We start from the raw sequence: 20,451 nt of genomic DNA on the forward strand, positions 1-20,451 counted from the left end.
GAGCCATGTCTGTCTGTCCGTCCTTCCGTCTGTCCGTCCCCTTCATCGCCTAGTGCTCAAAGACTATAAGAGCTAGAGCAACGATGTTTTGGATCCAGACTTCTGTGATATGTCACTGCTACAAAAATATTTCAAAACTTCGCCACGCCCACTTCCGCCCCCACAAAGGACGAAAATCTGTGGCATCCACAATTTTAAAGATATGAGAAAACCAAAAACGTAGAGTTGTAGAGAATGACCATATCTTTAAGACTGCGGAATCTGAATTGGATCGTATTATTATTATAGCCAGCATCAAGAAAACAATTTCATTTTTTCTCGCCCTGTCTCTCTCTAACACACACGTAGCATAGGCGGCTTTGCTTAGAGTAAAACATTAGCGCCTAGATCTCAGAGACTACAAAAGCTAGAGCAACCAAATTTTGTATCCACACTCCTAATATATCGGACCGAGACGAGTTTGTTTCAAAATTTCGCCACACCCCCTTCCGCCCCCGCAAAGGACGAAAATCTGGGGATATTCAAAAATCTCAGAGACTATTAAGGCTAGAGTAACCAAATTTGGTATCCGCACTCCTGTTAGATCTTACTATAAAACGTGTATCTCAAAATTTCGCCCCACCCCCTTCCGCCCACACAAAGGACGAAAATCTGTTGCATCCACAATATTGCACATTCGAGAAAACTAAAAACGCAGAATCATAGATAATGACCATATCTATCAGATTGTAGCCAAAAGCAAGAAATCAATTTGCAGTGGCCGCGCAGCGCCCGACGTCACGCTCAGACTGATTTTCTGTCTCTCTCGCACGCACTCTTTGTCGTGTCGCTTAATATTAGCGGCGTCTGCCGGAGAGGAGACATACTGACTTAGTATCGGGTATAACTGTAGAGTTGCGGTGTCCGCAGCAACTCACAACGTTCCCCCTCGTTTTGGTTTGTTAATTTGTGAAATGCCGCGAAGTTGAACAGATGATTAGCTCAAAAGTCTGGCAGCGCTCTGCTGGAATCAGTTTCAATTGCTTATCGTACTGATTCGCTCTATCGAATAGATGATTATCGATATCGAACTTGAACCCAAGCCATGCACAATGTTGCGAACAACATTCATTTGTAAACCGTGTTTAAGTCAAAATACAATACATACGAGTACTTAAAAGTAGTTCATCTAGTAGGAAATTTTTTCAATAGGGTAAAATAATGTGGGCAAAGCTGAGAGTATTTTTACGGTATATTTGGAAAATGAGACGGTATATTTTGGTATATTTCTGAGGGTCGGACGGTATATTATATCGTTAAATCCGCATCCCTAGCATTGTTGATTTTTTGCCGAAACACGCTTCAATCGGGAAAAATTACCCTTACGTAGTTTTAATTAATAAATTATAACGATTAATACCTACAACTCCTAATACCAGTCAACGTTAAGTACGATTTCCGCGCGTGCTCATCTACACAGGCAACAACCCACAGGTAAGTTAGCTGATGGATTACATTTGGAGACAATTCGCAATTGGGCCGGAACTTTTGTTTTCTCCCGTTAGAATTCGCATGCAATTGTCACAATGACATCATTGTTCGATTTTTAGAGCCCCTCACACTATGCACACTTGTGAATTTTCGGTTGCACTATTTCGGTTGTCAATTGCATCAGCTTTGGGGGAATGAAATCGTAAATGCCACTGCACCATCGACATGCCAGCAGATTAGTGGGCAGCAGCAGAAACACCGGCCAGAAACACAACAGTTCGCTTTTAAATTAGAATTTATGTTTTATTATTCAGTTTAGGATATCATTATCATGAATCTTACTACACATGTTAGAAATACTTTCATTTGTGGATTAGACGGACTACATCTCTATAGATCTAGATCTCTTCGTTCCCTTTGAGAATTCCACTTACGAGTAATTACCTAATTGAATTGGTTATATTTCGAAAATGGCTTCTATTCCTTTTATTTTTTCTGTGTTATTTTTAGGCAAAACTATTTAGTGCAGGTGCCCCATTCGTTTTAAATTAGTGATTTTTTCCCTTTGTATTCATGTTAAAGTTAACTTAAAGCTGCTTATTGTTTGCAGAGCTCCTGCTCCTCATCTTCTCTGTTTTTTTACGCATTTCAATCACAATCAATCACATCAATCACATTTACATATTCATAGTATTAACAGTGAGAAACAAATACAGAGACATTAGATCAGAATTTGCTCAACATTTATACGAAAATATATACATATCATGTTATCATATCGTTGAGAGTGTACTTAAATGCGGCATTTATCTTTTACAATTATTCATTTAATATAAACAAATCTCCTGTTCCCTGCTGCTTCCCCTCTTCCTCCGCCTTTTCCTTTCCTATTCCACGGAGCGCCTGCGTAGCTGACGACGCACTCCGACAATGGCAGCATTTCTGCGGTCCAGGAGCTCGTTTGAGAGACGCGCCAGCAGCGGCAGCTCCCGCATGGACACATTTACCTAGGGCAAGGGGGCCAGCTGCTGTTGCAGCTTCTTGACGGGCGTCGGCGGCTCCTGCTGGTGATGCTGGGGTGTGACTGGCAAGCTGGTTGTGTTTGTGATCTTCACCACAACATCGCAGTGGCGTTCAAGGGCCTCGGCTCCAAGGGAGTCGAGCCTATGCTCGGTTGATTTCAACCTTTCGGTTTGCTGCCGCTTGGCTGACTACTTGAGCATCATTAGATGATCCAGTTTATCCACCGGGGCCTTCAATTCGTGCTCCCAGACATCGTTCTGCTGCTGACCATCCCCGCCCTCGATGGGGCGCACTGCGAGGATTTTCACCTTCTGACGCAGGGCCTCCAGATCGCCTTCGTCGACCGCGCCTCGAAATTCTCTAGCCCCCGTCTCATCGTAGTCGCAGGCATCCTCCTCGTCCTCAGTTTCCGCTGTGTTGGCTGGCTGTTTTACCGCCAATGACATTTGACTGCCGGCTATAGAGGGATAGTCGCATTTCTCCAGCTCCATGTGAAAGTCCGGCAGCGAAGGCAACGCACTGGACGTGGGCGAGTTCAGCTCGGCACCGACTCCCGGCTCGCGGGGTCCTGGCGGGGTGGGATAATCCCCGCGCTGCCTATGTATATCCTCGCTAATCCTCTCCAGATTACGCAAAGCCGTGGAATAAGTGCTCTTTGCCCCAGCCACCTGCTGTTGCACCTCTTGAATTCGATTCTTTTGGGTCTGGAGTTGATCCTGGCACACTTGCTTCTCCTCGAAGTAGGGTCGCGACTTGTTGATGCTCCTCCTGAAGCGGTCCTCCAGCTGCTGCAACTTCTGCTCGGCAGTGTGGAAGAGACGCGTCCGTCTCTGGTGCTCGGCATGGCAGTCGGCCTTTTGGGTCTCGGCATCCATCACCTTTTGGGTGGCATGGTTCAGCATCTCCTGCCAGGCGTTGTCGAACTGCCATTCGTGTGAGTTGGACATGAAACGTTACTCGGCCAGCGCCACCGTTTCCTTGGCCGCGGCATGAATTTCTTGAATGGGGAAAATCGAGAGTTTATGGGTTACTCGGATAATTCGACGTGTTTTGGCTCCATTGGCTCACCATTGGCTCGTTGGAATTTAAATGCAGCCTGCTGGCATTCGATTTGTGCCTCGCGTGCCTTCTCTAGAGCTTCATGGTAGGGACGGGCCTTCTCGATGCAGCTGCCCAGCTTCTTGGATGAAAGCTTCAGGCGCCGTGTGGACTCGTTCAACAGAACCCGAAAGGTGGAATTGGCCTCCTGTGGGCGGCAAAACATGAGTAAAAGCAGCTTCAAGCCATTTAGCCCGTCTCCACTTACCTCCAACTCGATCTCCAGCTTGTTTATCTCATCCGTAGCACTATTGAGATTCTCCAATTCAATCTGTGGAGAGAACAGAAAATGTACATTTAATGAATGCCTTTTTTTTCGTTAATTTCCAGTAATTGCTAATCTCCTGCCCTTGGACCACCTCAAAGATGCCTCAATCGAAACAACGCGGCGGGGCCGCGTCCTCCAAGGATTCTAAATACGATCTGGGTAAAATTTCCGCTCGCGTTGATCGCGTTCATGTCAGCGGGTTGCTGCGGACCCACAACGACTATGTGATGAGGGCGGCGGACGCACTCTTCAAGGCGGACAACTTCCAGGACGTCATGCTGGAGGCCATGTCGACCAAGGCGTACCTGCACGAGCTGGGCATCTTCAAGGATGTAAGCGTGCACCTCGATGTCAGTCGCGGGGCAGATGCCTCGCGCCAGGGCTATGAGGTCACCTTCAAGGGCAACGAGTACTCCCGCCTGATGGGCTCCGCCGGAACGGAGGTGGGCCAGAACGAGGGCTCCCTACGCACAGAGCTGACCGTCCCGAACATCCTGGGCCGGGGCGAGAGCATCTCCCTGCAGGGCAGCTACAGCAACACCAGGGCCAATGATCTGCAACTCAAGTTCTGGAAGCCCTTCTTTTACACCCGCTTTCGCGAGAATCGACCCGAGTAAGGACCTGACCCGACAAAGTCTCCTCTTGGGCAGTAAATTTACTAAGAAATCCTTTCAATCTTTACAGATTCTCGTTCAGCATATTCAGGCAAACGGATCGCTTCGACATTAGCTCATTTCAATCCACAAATCTGGGCTACTTGATTGACTTCTCGGCCCACAGCAGCCTGGGAGTGGATGTAAGCGCGAAAAGAACTCTCTCGAGTGCCAACTTAACTATCTGTGTATTTCCCTAGCTAACTCACTCGCTGCAGTACGAGAACTCGATCAGAAACGTGGGTTTGCTGAACAAATCCGTGCCATTTAGCATTCGGGAGCATTGTGGGCCCAAACTGGCCTCACTGGTGCGCTACTCCGTGGTCTTTGACAATCGGGATGCCAATGTCTTTGCCACGCGGGGCATTCTACTGAAGTCCACCAACGAGTACTGCGGTCTGGGTGGCAACGTCGCCTACACCAGCAGCACAGCCCACGGAGAGGTGAATGTGCCGCTCTTCTCTGGATTTGTGGCGCAGTTCTGTGGACGCGTGGGCATCGTCAAGGAGACCAAACAGACCACCTTGTTGCCCATTAGCTCGCTCTTCTATTGCGGCGGACCCATGACATTGCGAGGATTCAAATACGGCGGAGCTGGACCCGTGGTAGATGGCACACCGATTGGGGCGCAGACCTACTGGTGCACGGGGGCGCATCTGTGGACGCCGCTGCCTTTTGCCGGCGTCTTCAAGAGCCTGGCCAGCAACTTTAGAATTCATTTCTTCTACAACATTGGAAACACCATTACTTTTAGTCTTTTCACGTCTTCGTTCGCAGAGAATATGCGTAGCGCCTTTGGCATGGGTCTGGCCTTCAAGTTCTCCGATCGGGCACGCATCGAAGTCAACTACTGCATCCCAGTGCGTCGCCAGTCCACCGACAAGGTACTTAATGGCTTCCAGTTTAGCATCGGCTACGAGTTCATCTAGAAAATGTGTGTTCCTTTGACAAATCCATTGACTGAATGTAGTGTCCCCCCCCCCCCCCCCCCCCCGCAACAGCAGAGGGCCCATGAGAATCCCACAAAATGTAGCTTGTCTTGTCTTTCGAGAAGATTTATCCTGTTCTGTATTTTTTGTCAATGCATTTTTCCTCCTAAAACAAATTTATTTGTAGTCCAGCAAACATTTAAGTAGTTCCTAAGGCGCGTGTGTACATACTTAAAAGCGAAACGAGAAACGAAGAATATACAAAACTGTTTCAAGATTTTGGAAAAGCAACAAAATTTTGTGAATGTGGGTTGGTTTGATTTGTCTGTGGAGTGAAGAAGACGCTAGGACTTTGAAGTGAACGCATCTTCTCCGTGGAGTGGAACCGAACTGAGGTAATGCTATAGCCCCATGAGAGAAAATAGAATTGCATTTTGAGCAGACAATTTCCTAAAAAAATCTAGGGGGCAAAAATCCAATCCCTCCCGGCCCAAAGGTCACAAACAACAAAAACACCACTACTGTGTCTGTCCCCTCCTTTCTGTACGAAAAATCACTCTTTTCTTGACGGTTCTGAGCAGGAATTGAACACCGGAGCTCGAAACCACCAAAGCAAGCCCCGAGAGCGACGCTCAACGCTCTTCGCCACGCGAACATCGAAGGAAGGCGCATATAAAAATGGATGATGACGAGAGAGAGAGGGGCAAAGTAATGGAATCAGTGCTGGCAATTTAGCTTATTTTCTCGTAGCTTTTCACAAAAGATTTTAGTCGGATTCAATAACAAATAACTTTTCTCTTAACGAAAATTTGAGTGAGGGGAAAAAGTCATTTAAAAATTCCGATTATTTATAAATAGTGAAGTAAGGAATTCATTTAAACGATATCTTTAAAGATGTATCTGGTTATATTGAATAAAAAATTATGTAGGAAAATGTGCCAATTATCTTTTGAGAGCACTTGAAGACACGAATGTGTATTTTTTAAATGAATTAAGTTCTTGAAATCTAAATTTTTTTTAAAGTAAGTTTTTTGAAAAGTAAGCTTAAATACATATATTTATTAATAGCTTGAAAACATTGTAGATTTATAAGTTAAATGTTTTTCTTATACATTAATAATACTACGAATTTACATATACAGTAAAGTCCGGTTATAACGACTCTGCTTATAGCGTCCGTCCGTTCATAGCGACGAAAATTCGATGACTTGGTTGGTCCCCATACAAACTTACATATATAAAAGGGCCTTCGCTTAGTACGTCTCCGTACGACAAACCGCTTATACCGACGATATTTTTCACAATTCAACCGGCTATTACGACTCGCCGAAAAAAAAATACAGCTAAATAATGCTGTGCTTGTTGCTTGTTATATTATGTAAACGAGTTTTTATGAAAAAAAAACATGTTATTGAATTAAATTTGTTACATTCCCCTCGTTTGAGGGGAACTTTAAGAAATTATGACGTTCATGAAGAGAAAGAACATATCCATTGTTGAAAACATGCGTTGCTTAAGTTTAGTGCACGTTTCACAATTTTACAGAATTCCTAGCTCTTCCATATGGCTAAAATCTACATTCACAGGCAGAGGCAGGGGCAGAGGCAGGGGCAGGGCATGGATGGGGAAGCGGACATGTTCACACACAGCGGACCCACACAAACATTTCGTGGTCGAGAAAACGGGTTTTAATAATAATATTTTTGGTTTGTAGGTTTGCCTCTTTTTACGGCTGCTCTTTGTTGGGCTTGTCCGAGTTTGATTTTAATCGTGTCCGTTGACCATTTCTCCACATCCCGGACATAAACATGAGCCGCTGAGAGGCCAGCGAGAGGGCAGGTCTTCTCAACGAGTCGCTCGAGTTGGCCCTGTCTCGTAATCGTGATTGATTCAAGAGCCGAGACAAGGCGTAGGGTGCCTCCAAACGGGTTTTTGTGCCTGTAAACAAACGAAACCAGTTTGGGGCATCCGATTCGCCGCAGATGAAAGGCAGCTTGAAGCTTGAACTTTCCTGTAATTTCTGGCTTCACCAGAAGCGAGGAGGGACTCACGAGTGAGCCAGCATTTTTGGTCTGGCATATTCCTCGGAAGATGTAGTTTTTGGCTAATTAAAAGTTTACTTTCTCCCATTTCCACATGCAGCAACATGCAATTGAAAATGTTGAGGCAAAGACCTGGAAAACAAAACAAAACAAAACAAAAACCCCACAAAACAAAGCTCAATAATTAATGCTGTCGTATGTAGCGGAGGGAGGAGGCCTAGACCTAAGCGAATACATCCTCTCTGGGGACCTCCTCCACTCCCCCTCTGAAGCCAATGAGGGGTAAAAACATTTATTACGCTGCAAATTCAATTGTAAATTTTACCAGCCAAGGTAGCCCGGCTGTGTATGCATTGTGGCAGAAAGAAATATTTGAGTATCCACAAAAAATACAAAATAAATATTAAATGCTAAAATGACGCTGGAAAAAATGTGTACAAATATTTTCGCAACTTTATCGTCAAACGAGGGGGAACGTTGTGAGTTGCTGCGGACACCGCAACTCTACGGTTATACCCGATACTAAGTCAGTATGGCTCTCCTCCGGCAGACGCCGCTAATATTAAACGACACGACAAAGAGTGCGTGCGAGAGAGACAGAAAATCAGTCTGAGCGTGACGTCGGGCGCTGCGTAGCCACTGCAAATTGATTTGTTCCTATTGGCTATAAAAATGATCTGATCTGATCCAGATTCAGCAATCTGATAGATATGGTCATTATCTATGATTCTGCGTTTTTAGTTTTCTCGAATGTGCAATATTGTGGATGCAACAGATTTTCGTCCTTTGTGTGGGCGGAAGGGGGTGGGGCGAAATTTTGAGATACACGTTTTATAGTAAGATCTAACAGGAGTACGGATACCAAATTTGGTTACTCTAGCCTTAATAGTCTCTGAGATTTTTGAATATCCCCAGATTTTCGTCCTTTGCGGGGGCGGAAGGGGGTGTGGCGAAATTTTGAAACAAACTCGTCTCGGTCCGATATATTAGGAGTGTGGATACCAAATTTGGTTGCTCTAGCTTTTGTAGTCTCTGAGATCTAGGCGCTAATGTTTTACTCTAAGCAAAGCCGCCTATGCTACGTGTGTGTTAGAGAGAGACAGTGCGAAAAAAAATGAAATTGTTTTCTTGATGCTGGCTATAATAATGATACGATCCAATTCAGATTCCGCAGTCTTAAAGATATGGTCATTCTCTACAATTCTACGTTTTTGGTTTTCTCATATCTTTAAAATTTTGGATGCCACAGATTTTCGTCCTTTGTGGGGGCGGAAGTGGGCGGGGCGAAGTTTTGAAATATTTTTGTAGCAGTGACATATCACAGAAGTCTGGATCCAAAACATCGTTGCTCTAGCTCTTATAGTCTTTGAGCACTAGGCGCTGAAGGGGACGAACAGACGGACAGACGGACGGACGGACAGACAGACAGGGCTCAATCGACTCGGCTATTGATGCTGATCAAGAATATATATACTTTATGGGGTCGGAAACGATTCCTTCTGGACGTTACACACATCCACTTTTACCACAAATCTAATATACCCCAATACTCATTTTGAGTATCGGGTATAAAAAGCATTTGTTCCTTATGCAACATCTTGGTATTGTATAGTCTTTGATATGAGGTATCCGTTTGTGTCTTTGATGGGGTTTATTTCGATGTTTTGTCCGTTTGCAATTAGAATCGGGAACATTAACAAGATGATGGTCCTGATTACGTTACGGTTTATTTTCTCGCATCGTTTTCTGCGGGTTCTCTGGAACTATTATATTTGCTAAAGTTAGTCTCTTTCTTTTTTGGTTCAAGTGGAGTTCACTGAGCGAGGATGCTGGTAATGCCATTTTGTTAATTTATTTTTCACTGCTTCGGTTTCCTGTTTTACAGCTTCAGTTTTTCTGTTTTACTTAAGTAAATGGTTTTTTTTATACCCGATACTCAAAATGAGTATTGGGGGATATTAGATTTGTGGTAAAAGTGGATGTGTGTAACGTCCAAAAGGAATCGTTTCAGATCCCATAAAGTATATGTATTCTTGATCAGCATCAATAGCCGAGTCGATTGAGCCATGTCTGTCTGTCCGTCTGTCCGTCCGTCAGTCTGTCCGTCTGTCCGTCCCCTTCAGCGCCTAGTGCTCAAAGACTATAAGAGCGGGAGCAACGATGTTTTGGATCCAGACTTCTGTGATATGTCACTGCTACAAAAATATTTCAAAACTTTGCGCCGCCCACTTCCGCCCCCACAAAGGGCGAAAATCTGTGGCATCCACAATTAAGACGATACGAGAAAACTAAAAACGCAGAATCGTAAAAGATGACTATATCTTCTAGAGTGCAAAATCTGAACCAGATCGTATAATTATTATAGCCAGCATCAAGAAAACAATTTCATTTTTTCTCGCCCTGTCTCTCTCTAACACACACGTAGCATAGGCGGCTTTGCTTAGAGTAAAACATTAGCGCCTAGATCTCAGAGACTACAAAAGCTAGAGCAACCAAATTTGGTATCCACACTCCTAATATATCGGACCGAGACGAGTTTGTTTCAAAATTTCGCCACACCCCCTTCCGACCCCGCAAAGGACGAAAATCTGGGGATATTCAAAAATCTCAGAGACTATTAAGGCTAGAGTAACCAAATTTGGTATCCGCACTCCTGTTAGATCTCACTATAAAACGTGTATCTCAAAATTTCGCCCCACCCCCTTCCGCCCACACAAAGGACGAAAATCTGTTGCATCCACAATATTGCACATTCGAGAAAACTAAAAACGCAGAATCATAGATAATGACCATATCTATCAGATTGCTGAATCTGGATCAGATCGGATCATTTTTGTAGCCAAAAGCAAGAAATCAATTTGCAGTGGCCGCGCGGCGCCCGACGTCACGCTCAGACTGATTTTCTGTCTCTCTCGCACGCACTCTTTGTCGTGTCGCTTAATATTAGCGGCGTCTGCCGGAGAGGAGACATACTGACTTAGTATCGGGTATAACTGTAGAGTTGCGGTGTCCGCAGCAACTCACAACGTTCCCCCTCGTTTTGGTTTGTTAATTTGTGAAATGCCGCGAAGTTGAACAGATGATTAGCTCAAAAGTCTGGCAGCGCTCTGCTGGAATCAGTTTCAATTGCTTATCGTACTGATTCGCTCTATCGAATAGATGATTATCGATATCGAACTTGAACCCAAGCCATGCACAATGTTGCGAACAACATTCATTTGTAAACCGTGTTTAAGTCAAAATACAATACATACGAGTACTTAAAAGTAGTTCATCTAGTAGGAAATTTTTTCAATAGGGTAAAATAATGTGGGCAAAGCTGAGAGTATTTTTACGGTATATTTGGAAAATGAGACGGTATATTTTGGTATATTTCAGAGGGTCGGACGGTATAATATATCGTTAAATCCGCATCCCTAGCATTGTTGATTTTTTGCCGAAACACGCTTCAATCGGGAAAAATTACCCTTACGTAGTTTTAATTAATAAATTATAACGATTAATACCTACAACTCCTAATACCAGTCAACGTTAAGTACGATTTCCGCGCGTGCTCATCTACACAGGCAACAACCCACAGGTAAGTTAGCTGATGGATTACATTTGGAGACAATTCGCTTACATAATTTTGGGCCGGAACTTTTGTTTTCTCCCGTTAGAATTCGCATGCAATTGTCACAATGACATCATTGTTCGATTTTTAGAGCCCCTCACACTATGCACACTTGTGAATTTTCGGTTGCACTATTTCGGTTGTCAATTGCATCAGCTTTGGGGGAATGAAATCGTAAATGCCACTGCACCATCGACATGCCAGCAGATTAGTGGGCAGCAGCAGAAACACCGGCCAGAAACACAACAGTTCGCTTTTAAATTAGAATTTATGTTTTATTATTCAGTTTAGGATATCATTATCATGAATCTTACTACACATGTTAGAAATACTTTCATTTGTGGATTAGACGGACTACATCTCTATAGATCTAGATCTCTTCGTTCCCTTTGAGAATTCCACTTACGAGTAATTACCTAATTGAATTGGTTATATTTCGAAAATGGCTTCCATTCCTTTTATTTTTTTCTGTGTTATTTTTAGGCAAAACTATTTAGTGCAGGTGCCCCATTCGTTTTAAATTAGTGATTTTTTCCCTTTGTATTCATGTTAAAGTTAACTTAAAGCTGCTTATTGTTTGCAGAGCTCCTGCTCCTCATCTTCTCTGTTTTTTTACGCATTTCAATCACAAAACATTTACATATTCATAGTATTAACAGTGAGAAACAAATACAGAGACATTAGATCAGAAATTGCTCAACATTTATACGAAAATATATATCATGTAGGTGTGTAGACTTATCGTTGAGAGTGTACTTAAATGCGGCATTTATCTTTTACAATTATTCATTTAATATAAACAAATCTCCTGTTCCCTGCTGCTTCCCCTCTTCCTCCGCCTTTTCCTTTCCTATTCCACGGAGCGCCTGCGTAGCTGACGACGCACTCCGACAATGGCAGCATTTCTGCGGTCCAGGAGCTCGTTTGAGAGACGCGCCAGCAGCGGCAGCTCCCGCATGGACACATTTACCGAGGGCAAGGGGGCCAGCTGCTGTTGCAGCTTCTTGATGGGCGTCGGCGGCTCCTGCTGGTGATGCTGGGGTGTGACTGGCAAGCTGGTTGTGTTTGTGATCTTCACCACAACATCGCAGTGGCGTTCAAGGGCCTCGGCTCCAAGGGATTCGAGCCTCTGCTCGGTTGATTTCAACCTTTCGGTTTGCTGCCGCTTGGCTGACTCCTTGAGCATCATTAGATGATCCAGTTTATCCACCGTGGCCTTCAATTCGTGCTCCCAGACATCGTTCTGCTGCTGACCATCCCCGCCCTCGATGGGGCGCACTGCGAGGATTTTCACCTTCTGACGCAGGGCCTCCAGATCGCCTTCGTCGACCGCGCCTCGAAATTCTCTAGCCCCCGTCTCATCGTAGTCGCAGGCATCCTCCTCGTCCTCAGTTTCCGCTGTGTTGGTTGGCTGTTTTACCGCCAATGACATTTGACTGCCGGCTATAGAGGGATAGTCGCATTTCTCCAGCTCCATGTGAAAGTCCGGCAGCGAAGGCAACGCACTGGACGTGGGCGAGTTCAGCTCGGCACCGACTCCCGGCTCGCGGGGTCCTGGCGGTGTGGGATAATCCCCGCGCTGCCTATGTATATCCTCGCTAATCCTCTCCAGATTACGCAAAGCCGTGGAATAAGTGCTCTTTGCCCCAGCCACCTGCTGTTGCACCTCTTGAATTCGATTCTTTTGGGTCTGGAGTTGATCCTGGCACACTTGCTTCTCCTCGAAGTAGGGTCGCGACTTGTTGATGCTCCTCCTGAAGCGGTCCTCCAGCTGCTGCAACTTCTGCTCGGCAGTGTGGAAGAGACGCGTCCGTCTCTGGTGCTCGGCATGGCAGTCGGCCTTTTGGGTCTCGGCATCCATCACCTTTTGGGTGGCATGGTTCAGCATCTCCTGCCAGGCGTTGTCGAACTGCCATTCGTGTGAGTTGGACATGAAACGTTGCTCGGCCAGCGCCACCGTTTCCTTGGCCGCGGCATGAATTTCTTGAATGGGGAAAATCGAGTTTATGGGTTACTCGGATAATTCGACGTGTTTTGGCTCCATTGGCTCACCATTGGCTCGTTGGAATTTAACCGCAGCCTGCTGGCATTCGATTTGTGCCTCGCGTGCCTTCTCTAGAGCTTCATGGTAGGGACGGGCCTTCTCGATGCAGCTGCCCAGCTTCTTGGATGAAAGCTTCAGGCGCCGTGTGGACTCGTTCAACAGAATCCGAAAGGTGGAATTGGCCTCCTGTGGGCGGCAAAACATGAGTAAAAGCAGCTTCAAGCCATTTAGCCCGTCTCCACTTACCTCCAACTCGATCTCCAGCTTGTTTATCTCATCCGTAGCACTATTGAGATTCTCCAATTCAATCTGTGGAGAGAACAGAAAATGTACATTTAATGAATGCCTTTTTTTTCGTTAATTTCCAGTAATTGCTAATCTCCTTGCCAGATCCTGCGATCTGGGTAAAATTTCCGCTCGCGTTGATCGCGTTCATTTAAGCGGGTTGCTGCGGACCCACAACGACTATGTGATGAGGGCGGCGGACGGACTCTTCAAGGCGGACAACTTCCAGGACGTCATGCTGGAGGCCATGTCGACCAAGGCGTACCTGCACGAGCTGGGCATCTTCAAGGATGTAAGCGTGCACCTCGATGTCAGTCGCGGGGCAGATGCCTCGCCCCAGGGCTATGAGGTCACCTTCAAGGGCAACGAGTACTCCCGCCTGATGGGCTCCGCCGGAACGGAGGTGGGCCAGAACGAGGGCTCCCTACGCACAGAGCTGACCGTCCCGAACATCCTGGGCCGGGGCGAGAGCATCTCCCTGCAGGGCAGCTACAGCAACACCAGGGCCAATGATCTGCAACTCAAGTTCTGGAAGCCCTTCTTTCACACCCGCTTTCGCGAGAATCGACCCGAGTAAGGACCTGACCCGACAAAGTCTCCTCTTGGGCAGTAAATTTACTAAGAAATCCTTTCAATCTTTACAGATTCTCGTTCAGCATATTCAGGCAAACGGATCGCTTCGACATTAGCTCATTTCAATCCACAAATCTGGGCTACTTGATTGACTTCTCGGCCCACAGCAGCCTGGGAGTGGATGTAAGCGCGAAAAGAACTCTCTCGAGTGCCAACTTAACTATCTGTGTATTTCCCTAGCTAACTCACTCGCTGCAGTACGAGAACTCGATCAGAAACGTGGGTTTGCTGAACAAATCCGTGCCATTTAGCATTCGGGAGCATTGTGGGCCCAAACTGGCCTCACTGGTGCGCTACTCCGTGGTCTTTGACAATCGGGATGCCAATGTCTTTGCCACGCGGGGCATTCTACTGAAGTCCACCAACGAGTACTGCGGTCTGGGTGGCAACGTCGCCTACACCAGCAGCACAGCCCACGGAGAGGTGAATGTGCCGCTCTTCTCTGGATTTGTGGCGCAGTTCTGTGGACGCGTGGGCATCGTCAAGGAGACCAAACAGACCACCTTGTTGCCCATTAGCTCGCTCTTCTATTGCGGCGGACCCATGACATTGCGAGGATTCAAATACGGCGGAGCTGGACCCGTGGTAGATGGCACACCGATTGGGGCGCAGACCTACTGGTGCACGGGGGCGCATCTGTGGGCGCCGCTGCCTTTTGCCGGCGTCTTCAAGAGCCTGGCCAGCAACTTTAGAATTCATTTCTTCTACAACATTGGAAACACCATTACTTTTAGTCTTTTCACGTCTTCGTTCGCAGAGAATATGCGTAGCGCCTTTGGCATGGGTCTGGCCTTCAAGTTCGCCGATCGGGCACGCATCGAAATCAACTACTGCATCCCAGTGCGTCGCCAGTCCACCGACAAGGTACTTAATGGCTTCCAGTTTAGCATCGGCTACGAGTTCATCTAGAAAATGTGTGTTCCTTTGACAAATCCATTGACTGAATGTAGTGTCTCGTAGCTTTTCACAAAAGATTTTAGTCGGATTCAATAACAAATAACTTTTCTCTTAACGAAAATTTGAGTGAGGGGAAAAAGTCATTTAAAAATTCCGATTATTTATAAATAGTGAAGTAAGGAATTCATTTAAACGATATCTTTAAAGATGTATCTGGTTATATTGAATAAAAAATTATGTAGGAAAATGTGCCAATTATCTTTTGAGAGCATTTTAAGACACGAATGTGTATTTTTTAAATGAATTAAGTTCTTGAAATCTAAATTTTTTTTAAAGTAAGTTTTTTGAAAAGTAAGCTTAAATACATATATTTATTAATAGCTTGAAAACATTGTAGATTTATAAGTTAAATGTTTTTCTTATACATTAATAATACTACGAATTTACATATACAGTAAAGTCCGGTTATAACGACTCTGCTTATAGCGTCCGTCCGTTCATAGCGACGAAAATTCGATGACTTGGTTGGTCCCCATACAAACTTACATATATAAAAGGGCCTTCGCTTAGTACGTCTCCGTACGACAAACCGCTTATACCGACGATATTTTTCACAATTCAACCGGCTATTACGACTCGCCGAAAAAAAAATACAGCTAAATAATGCTGTGCTTGTTGCTTGTTATATTATGTATACGAGTTTTTATGAAAAAAAAACATGTTATTGAATTAAATTTGTTACATTCCCCTCGTTTGAGGGGAACTTTAAGAAATTATGACGTTCAGGAAGAGAAAGAACATATCCATTGTTGAAAACATGCGTTGCTTAAGTTTAGTGCACGTTTCACAATTTTACAGAATTCCTAGCTCTTCCATATGGCTAAAATCTACATTCACAGGCAGAGGCAGGGGCAGGGCATGGATGGGGAAGCGGACATGTTCACACACAGCGGACCCACACAAACATTTCGTGGTCGAGAAAACGGGTTTTAATAATAATATTTTTGGTTTGTAGGTTTGCCTCTTTTTACGGCTGCTCTTTGTTGGGCTTGTCCGAGTTTGATTTTAATCGTGTCCGTTGACCATTTCTCCACATCCCGGACATAAACATGAGCCGCTGAGAGGCCAGCGAGAGGGCAGGTCTTCTCAACGAGTCGCTCGAGTTGGCCCTGTCTCGTAATCGTGATTGATTCAAGAGCCGAGACAAGGCGTAGGGTGCCTCCAAACGGGTTTTTGTGCCTGTAAACAAACGAAACCAGTTTGGGGCATCCGATTCGCCGCAGATGAAAGGCAGCTTGAAGCTTGAACTTTCCTGGAATTTCTGGCTTCACCAGAAGCGAGGAGGGACTCACGAGTGAGCCAGCATTTTTGGTCTGGCATTTCCCTCGGAAGATGTAGTTTTTGGCTAATTAAAAGTTTACTTTCTCACATTTCCACATGCAGCAACATGCAATTGAAAATGTTGAGGCAAAGACCTGGAAAACAAAACAAAACAAAACAAAAACCCCACAAAACAAAGCTCAATAATTAATGCTGTCGTATGCAGCGGAGGGAGGAGGCCTAGACCTAAGCGAATACATCCTCTCTGGGGACCTCCTCAACTACCCCTCTGAAGCCAATGAGGGGTAAAAACATTTATTACGCTGCAAATTCAATTGTAAATTTTACCAGCCAAGGTAGCCCGGCTGTGTATGCATTGTGGCAGAAAGAAATATTTGAGTATCCACAAAAAATACAAAATAAATATTAAATGCTAAAATGACGCTGGAAAAAATGTGTACAAATATTTTCGCAACTTTATCGTCAAACGAGGGGGAACGTTGTGAGTTGCTGCGGACACCGCAACTCTACGGTTATACCCGATACTAAGTCAGTATGGCTCTCCTCCGGCAGACGCCGCTAATATTAAACGACACGACAAAGAGTGCGTGCGAGAGAGACAGAAAATCAGTCTGAGCGTGACGTCGGGCGCTGCGTAGCCACTGCAAATTGATTTGTTCCTATTGGCTATAAAAATGATCTGATCTGATCCAGATTCAGCAATCTGATAGATATGGTCATTATCTATGATTCTGCGTTTTTAGTTTTCTCGAATGTGCAATATTGTGGATGCAACAGATTTTCGTCCTTTGTGTGGGCGGAAGGGGGTGGGGCGAAATTTTGAGATACACGTTTTATAGTAAGATCTAACAGGAGTACGGATACCAAATTTGGTTACTCTAGCCTTAATAGTCGCTGAGATTTTCGAATATCCCCAGATTTTCGTCCTTTGCGGGGGCGGAAGGGGGTGTGGCGAAATTTTGAAACAAACTCGTCTCGGTCCGATATATTAGGAGTGTGGATACCAAATTTGGTTGCTCTAGCTTTTGTAGTCTCTGAGATCTAGGCGCTAATGTTTTACTCTAAGCAAAGCCGCCTATGCTACGTGTAAGTTAGAGAGAGACAGTGCGAAAAAAAAAGAAATTGTTTTCTTGATGCTGGCTATAATAATGATACGATCCAATTCAGATTCCGCAGTCTTAAAGATATGGTCATTCTCTACAATTCTACGTTTTTGGTTTTCTCATATCTTTAAAATTTTGGATGCCACAGATTTTCGTCCTTTGTGGGGGCGGAAGTGGGCGGGGCGAAGTTTTGAAATATTTTTGTAGCAGTGACATATCACAGAAGTCTGGATCCAAAACATCGTTGCTCTAGCTCTTATAGTCTTTGAGCACTAGGCGCTGAAGGGGACGAACAGACGGACAGACGGACGGACGGACAGACAGACAGGGCTCAATCGACTCGGCTATTGATGCTGATCAAGAATATATATACTTTATGGGGTCGGAAACGATTCCTTCTGGACGTTACACACATCCACTTTTACCACAAATCTAATATACCCCAATACTCATTTTGAGTATCGGGTATAAAAAGCATTTGTTCCTTATGCAACATCTTGGTATTGTATAGTCTTTGATATGAGGTATCCGTTTGTGTCTTTGATGGGGTTTATTTCGATGTTTTGTCCGTTTGCAATTAGAATCGGGAACATTAGAAAGATGATGGTCCTGATTACGTTACGGTTTATTTTCTCGCATCGTTTTCTGCGGGTTCTCTGGAACTATTATATTTGCTAAAGTTAGTCTCTTTCTTTTTTGGTTCAAGTGGAGTTCACTGAGCGAGGATGCTGGTAATGCCATTTTGTTAATTTATTTTTCACTGCTTCGGTTTCCTGTTTTACAGCTTCAGTTTTTCTGTTTTACTTAAGTAAATGGTTTTTTTTATACCCGATACTCAAAATGAGTATTGGGGTATATTAGATTTGTGGTAAAAGTGGATGTGTGTAACGTCCAAAAGGAATCGTTTCAGATCCCATAAAGTATATGTATTCTTGATCAGCATCAATAGCCGAGTCGATTGAGCCATGTCTGTCTGTCCGTCTGTCCGTCCGTCAGTCTGTCCGTGTGTCCGTCCCCTTCAGCGCCTAGTGCTCAAAGACTATAAGAGCGGGAGCAACGATGTTTTGGATCCAGACTTCTGTGATATGTCACTGCTACAAAAATATTTCAAAACTTTGCGCCGCTCACTTCCGCCCCCACAAAGGGCGAAAATCTGTGGCATCCACAATTAAGACGATACGAGAAAACTAAAAACGCAGAATCGTAAAAGATGACTATATCTTCTAGAGTGCAAAATCTGAACCAGATCGTATAATTATTATAGCCAGCATCAAGAAAACAATTTCATTTTTTCTCGCCCTGTCTCTCTCTAACACACACGTAGCATAGGCGGCTTTGCTTAGAGTAAAACATTAGCGCCTAGATCTCAGAGACTACAAAAGCTAGAGCAACCAAATTTGGTATCCACACTCCTAATATATCGGACCGAGACGAGTTTGTTTCAAAATTTCGCCACCCCCCCTTCCGACCCCGCAAAGGACGAAAATCTGGGGATATTCAAAAATCTCAGAGACTATTAGGGCTAGAGTAACCAAATTTGGTATCCGCACTCCTGTTAGATCTCACTATAAAACTTGTATCTCAAAATTTCGCCCCACCCCCTTCCGCCCACACAAAGGACGAAAATCTGTTGCATCCACAATATTGCACATTCGAGAAAACTAAAAACGCAGAATCATAGATAATGACCATATCTATCAGATTGCTGAATCTGGATCAGATCGGATCATTTTTGTAGCCAAAAGCAAGAAATCAATTTGCAGTGGCCGCGCAGCGCCCGACGTCACGCTCAGACTGATTTTCTGTCTCTCTCGCACGCACTCTTTGTCGTGTCGCTTAATATTAGCGGCGTCTGCCGGAGAGGAGACATACTGACTTAGTATCGGGTATAACTGTAGAGTTGCGGTGTCCGCAGCAACTCACAACGTTCCCCCTCGTTTTGGTTTGTTAATTTGTGAAATGCCGCGAAGTTGAACAGATGATTAGCTCAAAAGTCTGGCAGCGCTCTGCTGGAATCAGTTTCAATTGCTTATCGTACTGATTCGCTCTATCGAATAGATGATTATCGATATCGAACTTGAACCCAAGCCATGCACAATGTTGCGAACAACATTCATTTGTAAACCGTGTTTAAGTCAAAATACAATACATACGAGTACTTAAAAGTAGTTCATCTAGTAGGAAATTTTTTCAATAGGGTAAAATAATGTGGGCAAAGCTGAGAGTATTTTTACGTTATACTTGGACAATGAGACGGTATATTTTGGTATATTTCTGAGGGTCGGACGGTATAATATATCGTTAAATCCGCATCCCTAGCATTGTTGATTTTTTACCGAAACACGCTTCAATCGGGAAAAATTACCCTTACGTAGTTTTAATTAATAAATTATAACGATTAATACCTACAACTCCTAATACCAGTCAACGTTAAGTACGATTTCCGCGCGTGCTCATCTACACAGGCAACAACCCACAGGTAAGTTAGCTGATGGATTACATTTGGAGACAATTCGCTTACATAATTTTGGGCCGGAACTTTTGTTTTCTCCCGTTAGAATTCGCATGCAATTGTCACAATGACATCATTGTTCGATTTTTAGAGCCCCTCACACTATGCACACTTGTGAATTTTCGGTTGCACTATTTCGGTTGTCAATTGCATCAGCTTTGGGGAATGAAATCGTAAATGCCACTGCACCATCGACATGCCAGCAGATTAGTGGGCAGCAGCAGAAACACCGGCCAGAAACACAACAGTTCGCTTTTAAATTAGAATTTATGTTTTATTATTCAGTTTAGGATATCATTATCATGAATCTTACTACACATGTTAGAAATACTTTCATTTGTGGATTAGACGGACTACATCTCTATAGATCTAGATCTCTTCGTTCCCTTTGAGAATTCCACTTACGAGTAATTACCTAATTGAATTGGTTATATTTCGAAAATGGCTTCCATTCCTTTTATTTTTTTCTGTGTTATTTTTAGGCAAAACTATTTAGTGCAGGTGCCCCATTCGTTTTAAATTAGTGATTTTTTCCCTTTG

General features: G+C 44.4%; 3 protein-coding genes and 1 pseudogene across 3 annotated transcripts; 2 read left to right on the top strand and 2 right to left on the bottom strand.

Annotated features, from left to right (window-relative positions):
* Positions 1-1,311: 1,311 nt before the first annotated feature.
* On the top strand, positions 1,312-5,848 carry LOC117189350 (SAM50-like protein CG7639). Its single transcript, XM_033394488.1, has 4 exons — positions 1,312-1,473; positions 3,922-4,472; positions 4,544-4,655; positions 4,713-5,848. Exons 2-4 carry the CDS (start codon positions 3,958-3,960, stop codon positions 5,439-5,441), a joined length of 1,356 nt encoding a protein of 451 aa, XP_033250379.1. The 5' UTR covers positions 1,312-1,473; positions 3,922-3,957; the 3' UTR covers positions 5,442-5,848.
* Positions 2,243-3,868, bottom strand: LOC117190399 (annotated as a pseudogene).
* Positions 5,849-11,637: 5,789 nt separating the features above from the next.
* On the bottom strand, positions 11,638-16,652 carry LOC117190400 (SH3 domain-binding protein 5 homolog). Its single transcript, XM_033395475.1, has 5 exons — positions 16,624-16,652; positions 15,502-15,547; positions 13,387-13,449; positions 13,149-13,326; positions 11,638-13,079 (listed from the first exon to the last, which is right to left on the bottom strand). The coding sequence occupies exons 1-5, from the start codon at positions 16,650-16,652 to the stop codon at positions 11,947-11,949; spliced, it is 1,449 nt and encodes a 482-aa protein (XP_033251366.1). The 3' UTR covers positions 11,638-11,946.
* LOC117190071 (SAM50-like protein CG7639) lies at positions 13,483-15,202 on the top strand. The gene is made up of 4 exons (XM_033395151.1): positions 13,483-13,496; positions 13,531-13,998; positions 14,070-14,181; positions 14,239-15,202. Exons 1-4 carry the CDS (start codon positions 13,483-13,485, stop codon positions 14,965-14,967), a joined length of 1,323 nt encoding a protein of 440 aa, XP_033251042.1. The 3' UTR covers positions 14,968-15,202.
* Positions 16,653-20,451: the final 3,799 nt, after the last annotated feature.

The sequence above is a fragment of the Drosophila miranda genome, assembly GCF_003369915.1.
Source record: "Drosophila miranda strain MSH22 chromosome Y unlocalized genomic scaffold, D.miranda_PacBio2.1 Contig_Y1_pilon, whole genome shotgun sequence".
In the NCBI taxonomy this organism is placed as follows: Eukaryota; Metazoa; Arthropoda; class Insecta; order Diptera; family Drosophilidae; genus Drosophila; species Drosophila miranda.

What these genes read in the sequence shown, in the direction of transcription:
- LOC117190400 (XM_033395475.1), bottom strand. Translation starts at nt 16,652, where the DNA reads ATGCATACACAGCCGGGCTACCTTGGCTG. An exon ending in GCGAAGGCCCTTTTATATAT is followed by an intron (nt 13,450 to 15,501) that starts GTAAGTTTGTAT and finishes TTCTCTCCACAG; the next exon opens with ATTGAATTGGAGAATCTCAA. An exon ending in AGCTGGAGATCGAGTTGGAG is followed by an intron (nt 13,327 to 13,386) that starts GTAAGTGGAGAC and finishes TGCCGCCCACAG; the next exon opens with GAGGCCAATTCCACCTTTCG.
- LOC117189350 (XM_033394488.1), top strand. Translation starts at nt 3,958, where the DNA reads ATGCCTCAATCGAAACAACGCGGCGGGGCCGCGTCCTCCAAGGATTCT. An exon ending in TTTCGCGAGAATCGACCCGA is followed by an intron (nt 4,473 to 4,543) that starts GTAAGGACCTGA and finishes CAATCTTTACAG; the next exon opens with ATTCTCGTTCAGCATATTCA. An exon ending in ACAGCAGCCTGGGAGTGGAT is followed by an intron (nt 4,656 to 4,712) that starts GTAAGCGCGAAA and finishes GTATTTCCCTAG; the next exon opens with CTAACTCACTCGCTGCAGTA.
- LOC117190071 (XM_033395151.1), top strand. An exon ending in TTTCGCGAGAATCGACCCGA is followed by an intron (nt 13,999 to 14,069) that starts GTAAGGACCTGA and finishes CAATCTTTACAG; the next exon opens with ATTCTCGTTCAGCATATTCA. An exon ending in ACAGCAGCCTGGGAGTGGAT is followed by an intron (nt 14,182 to 14,238) that starts GTAAGCGCGAAA and finishes GTATTTCCCTAG; the next exon opens with CTAACTCACTCGCTGCAGTA.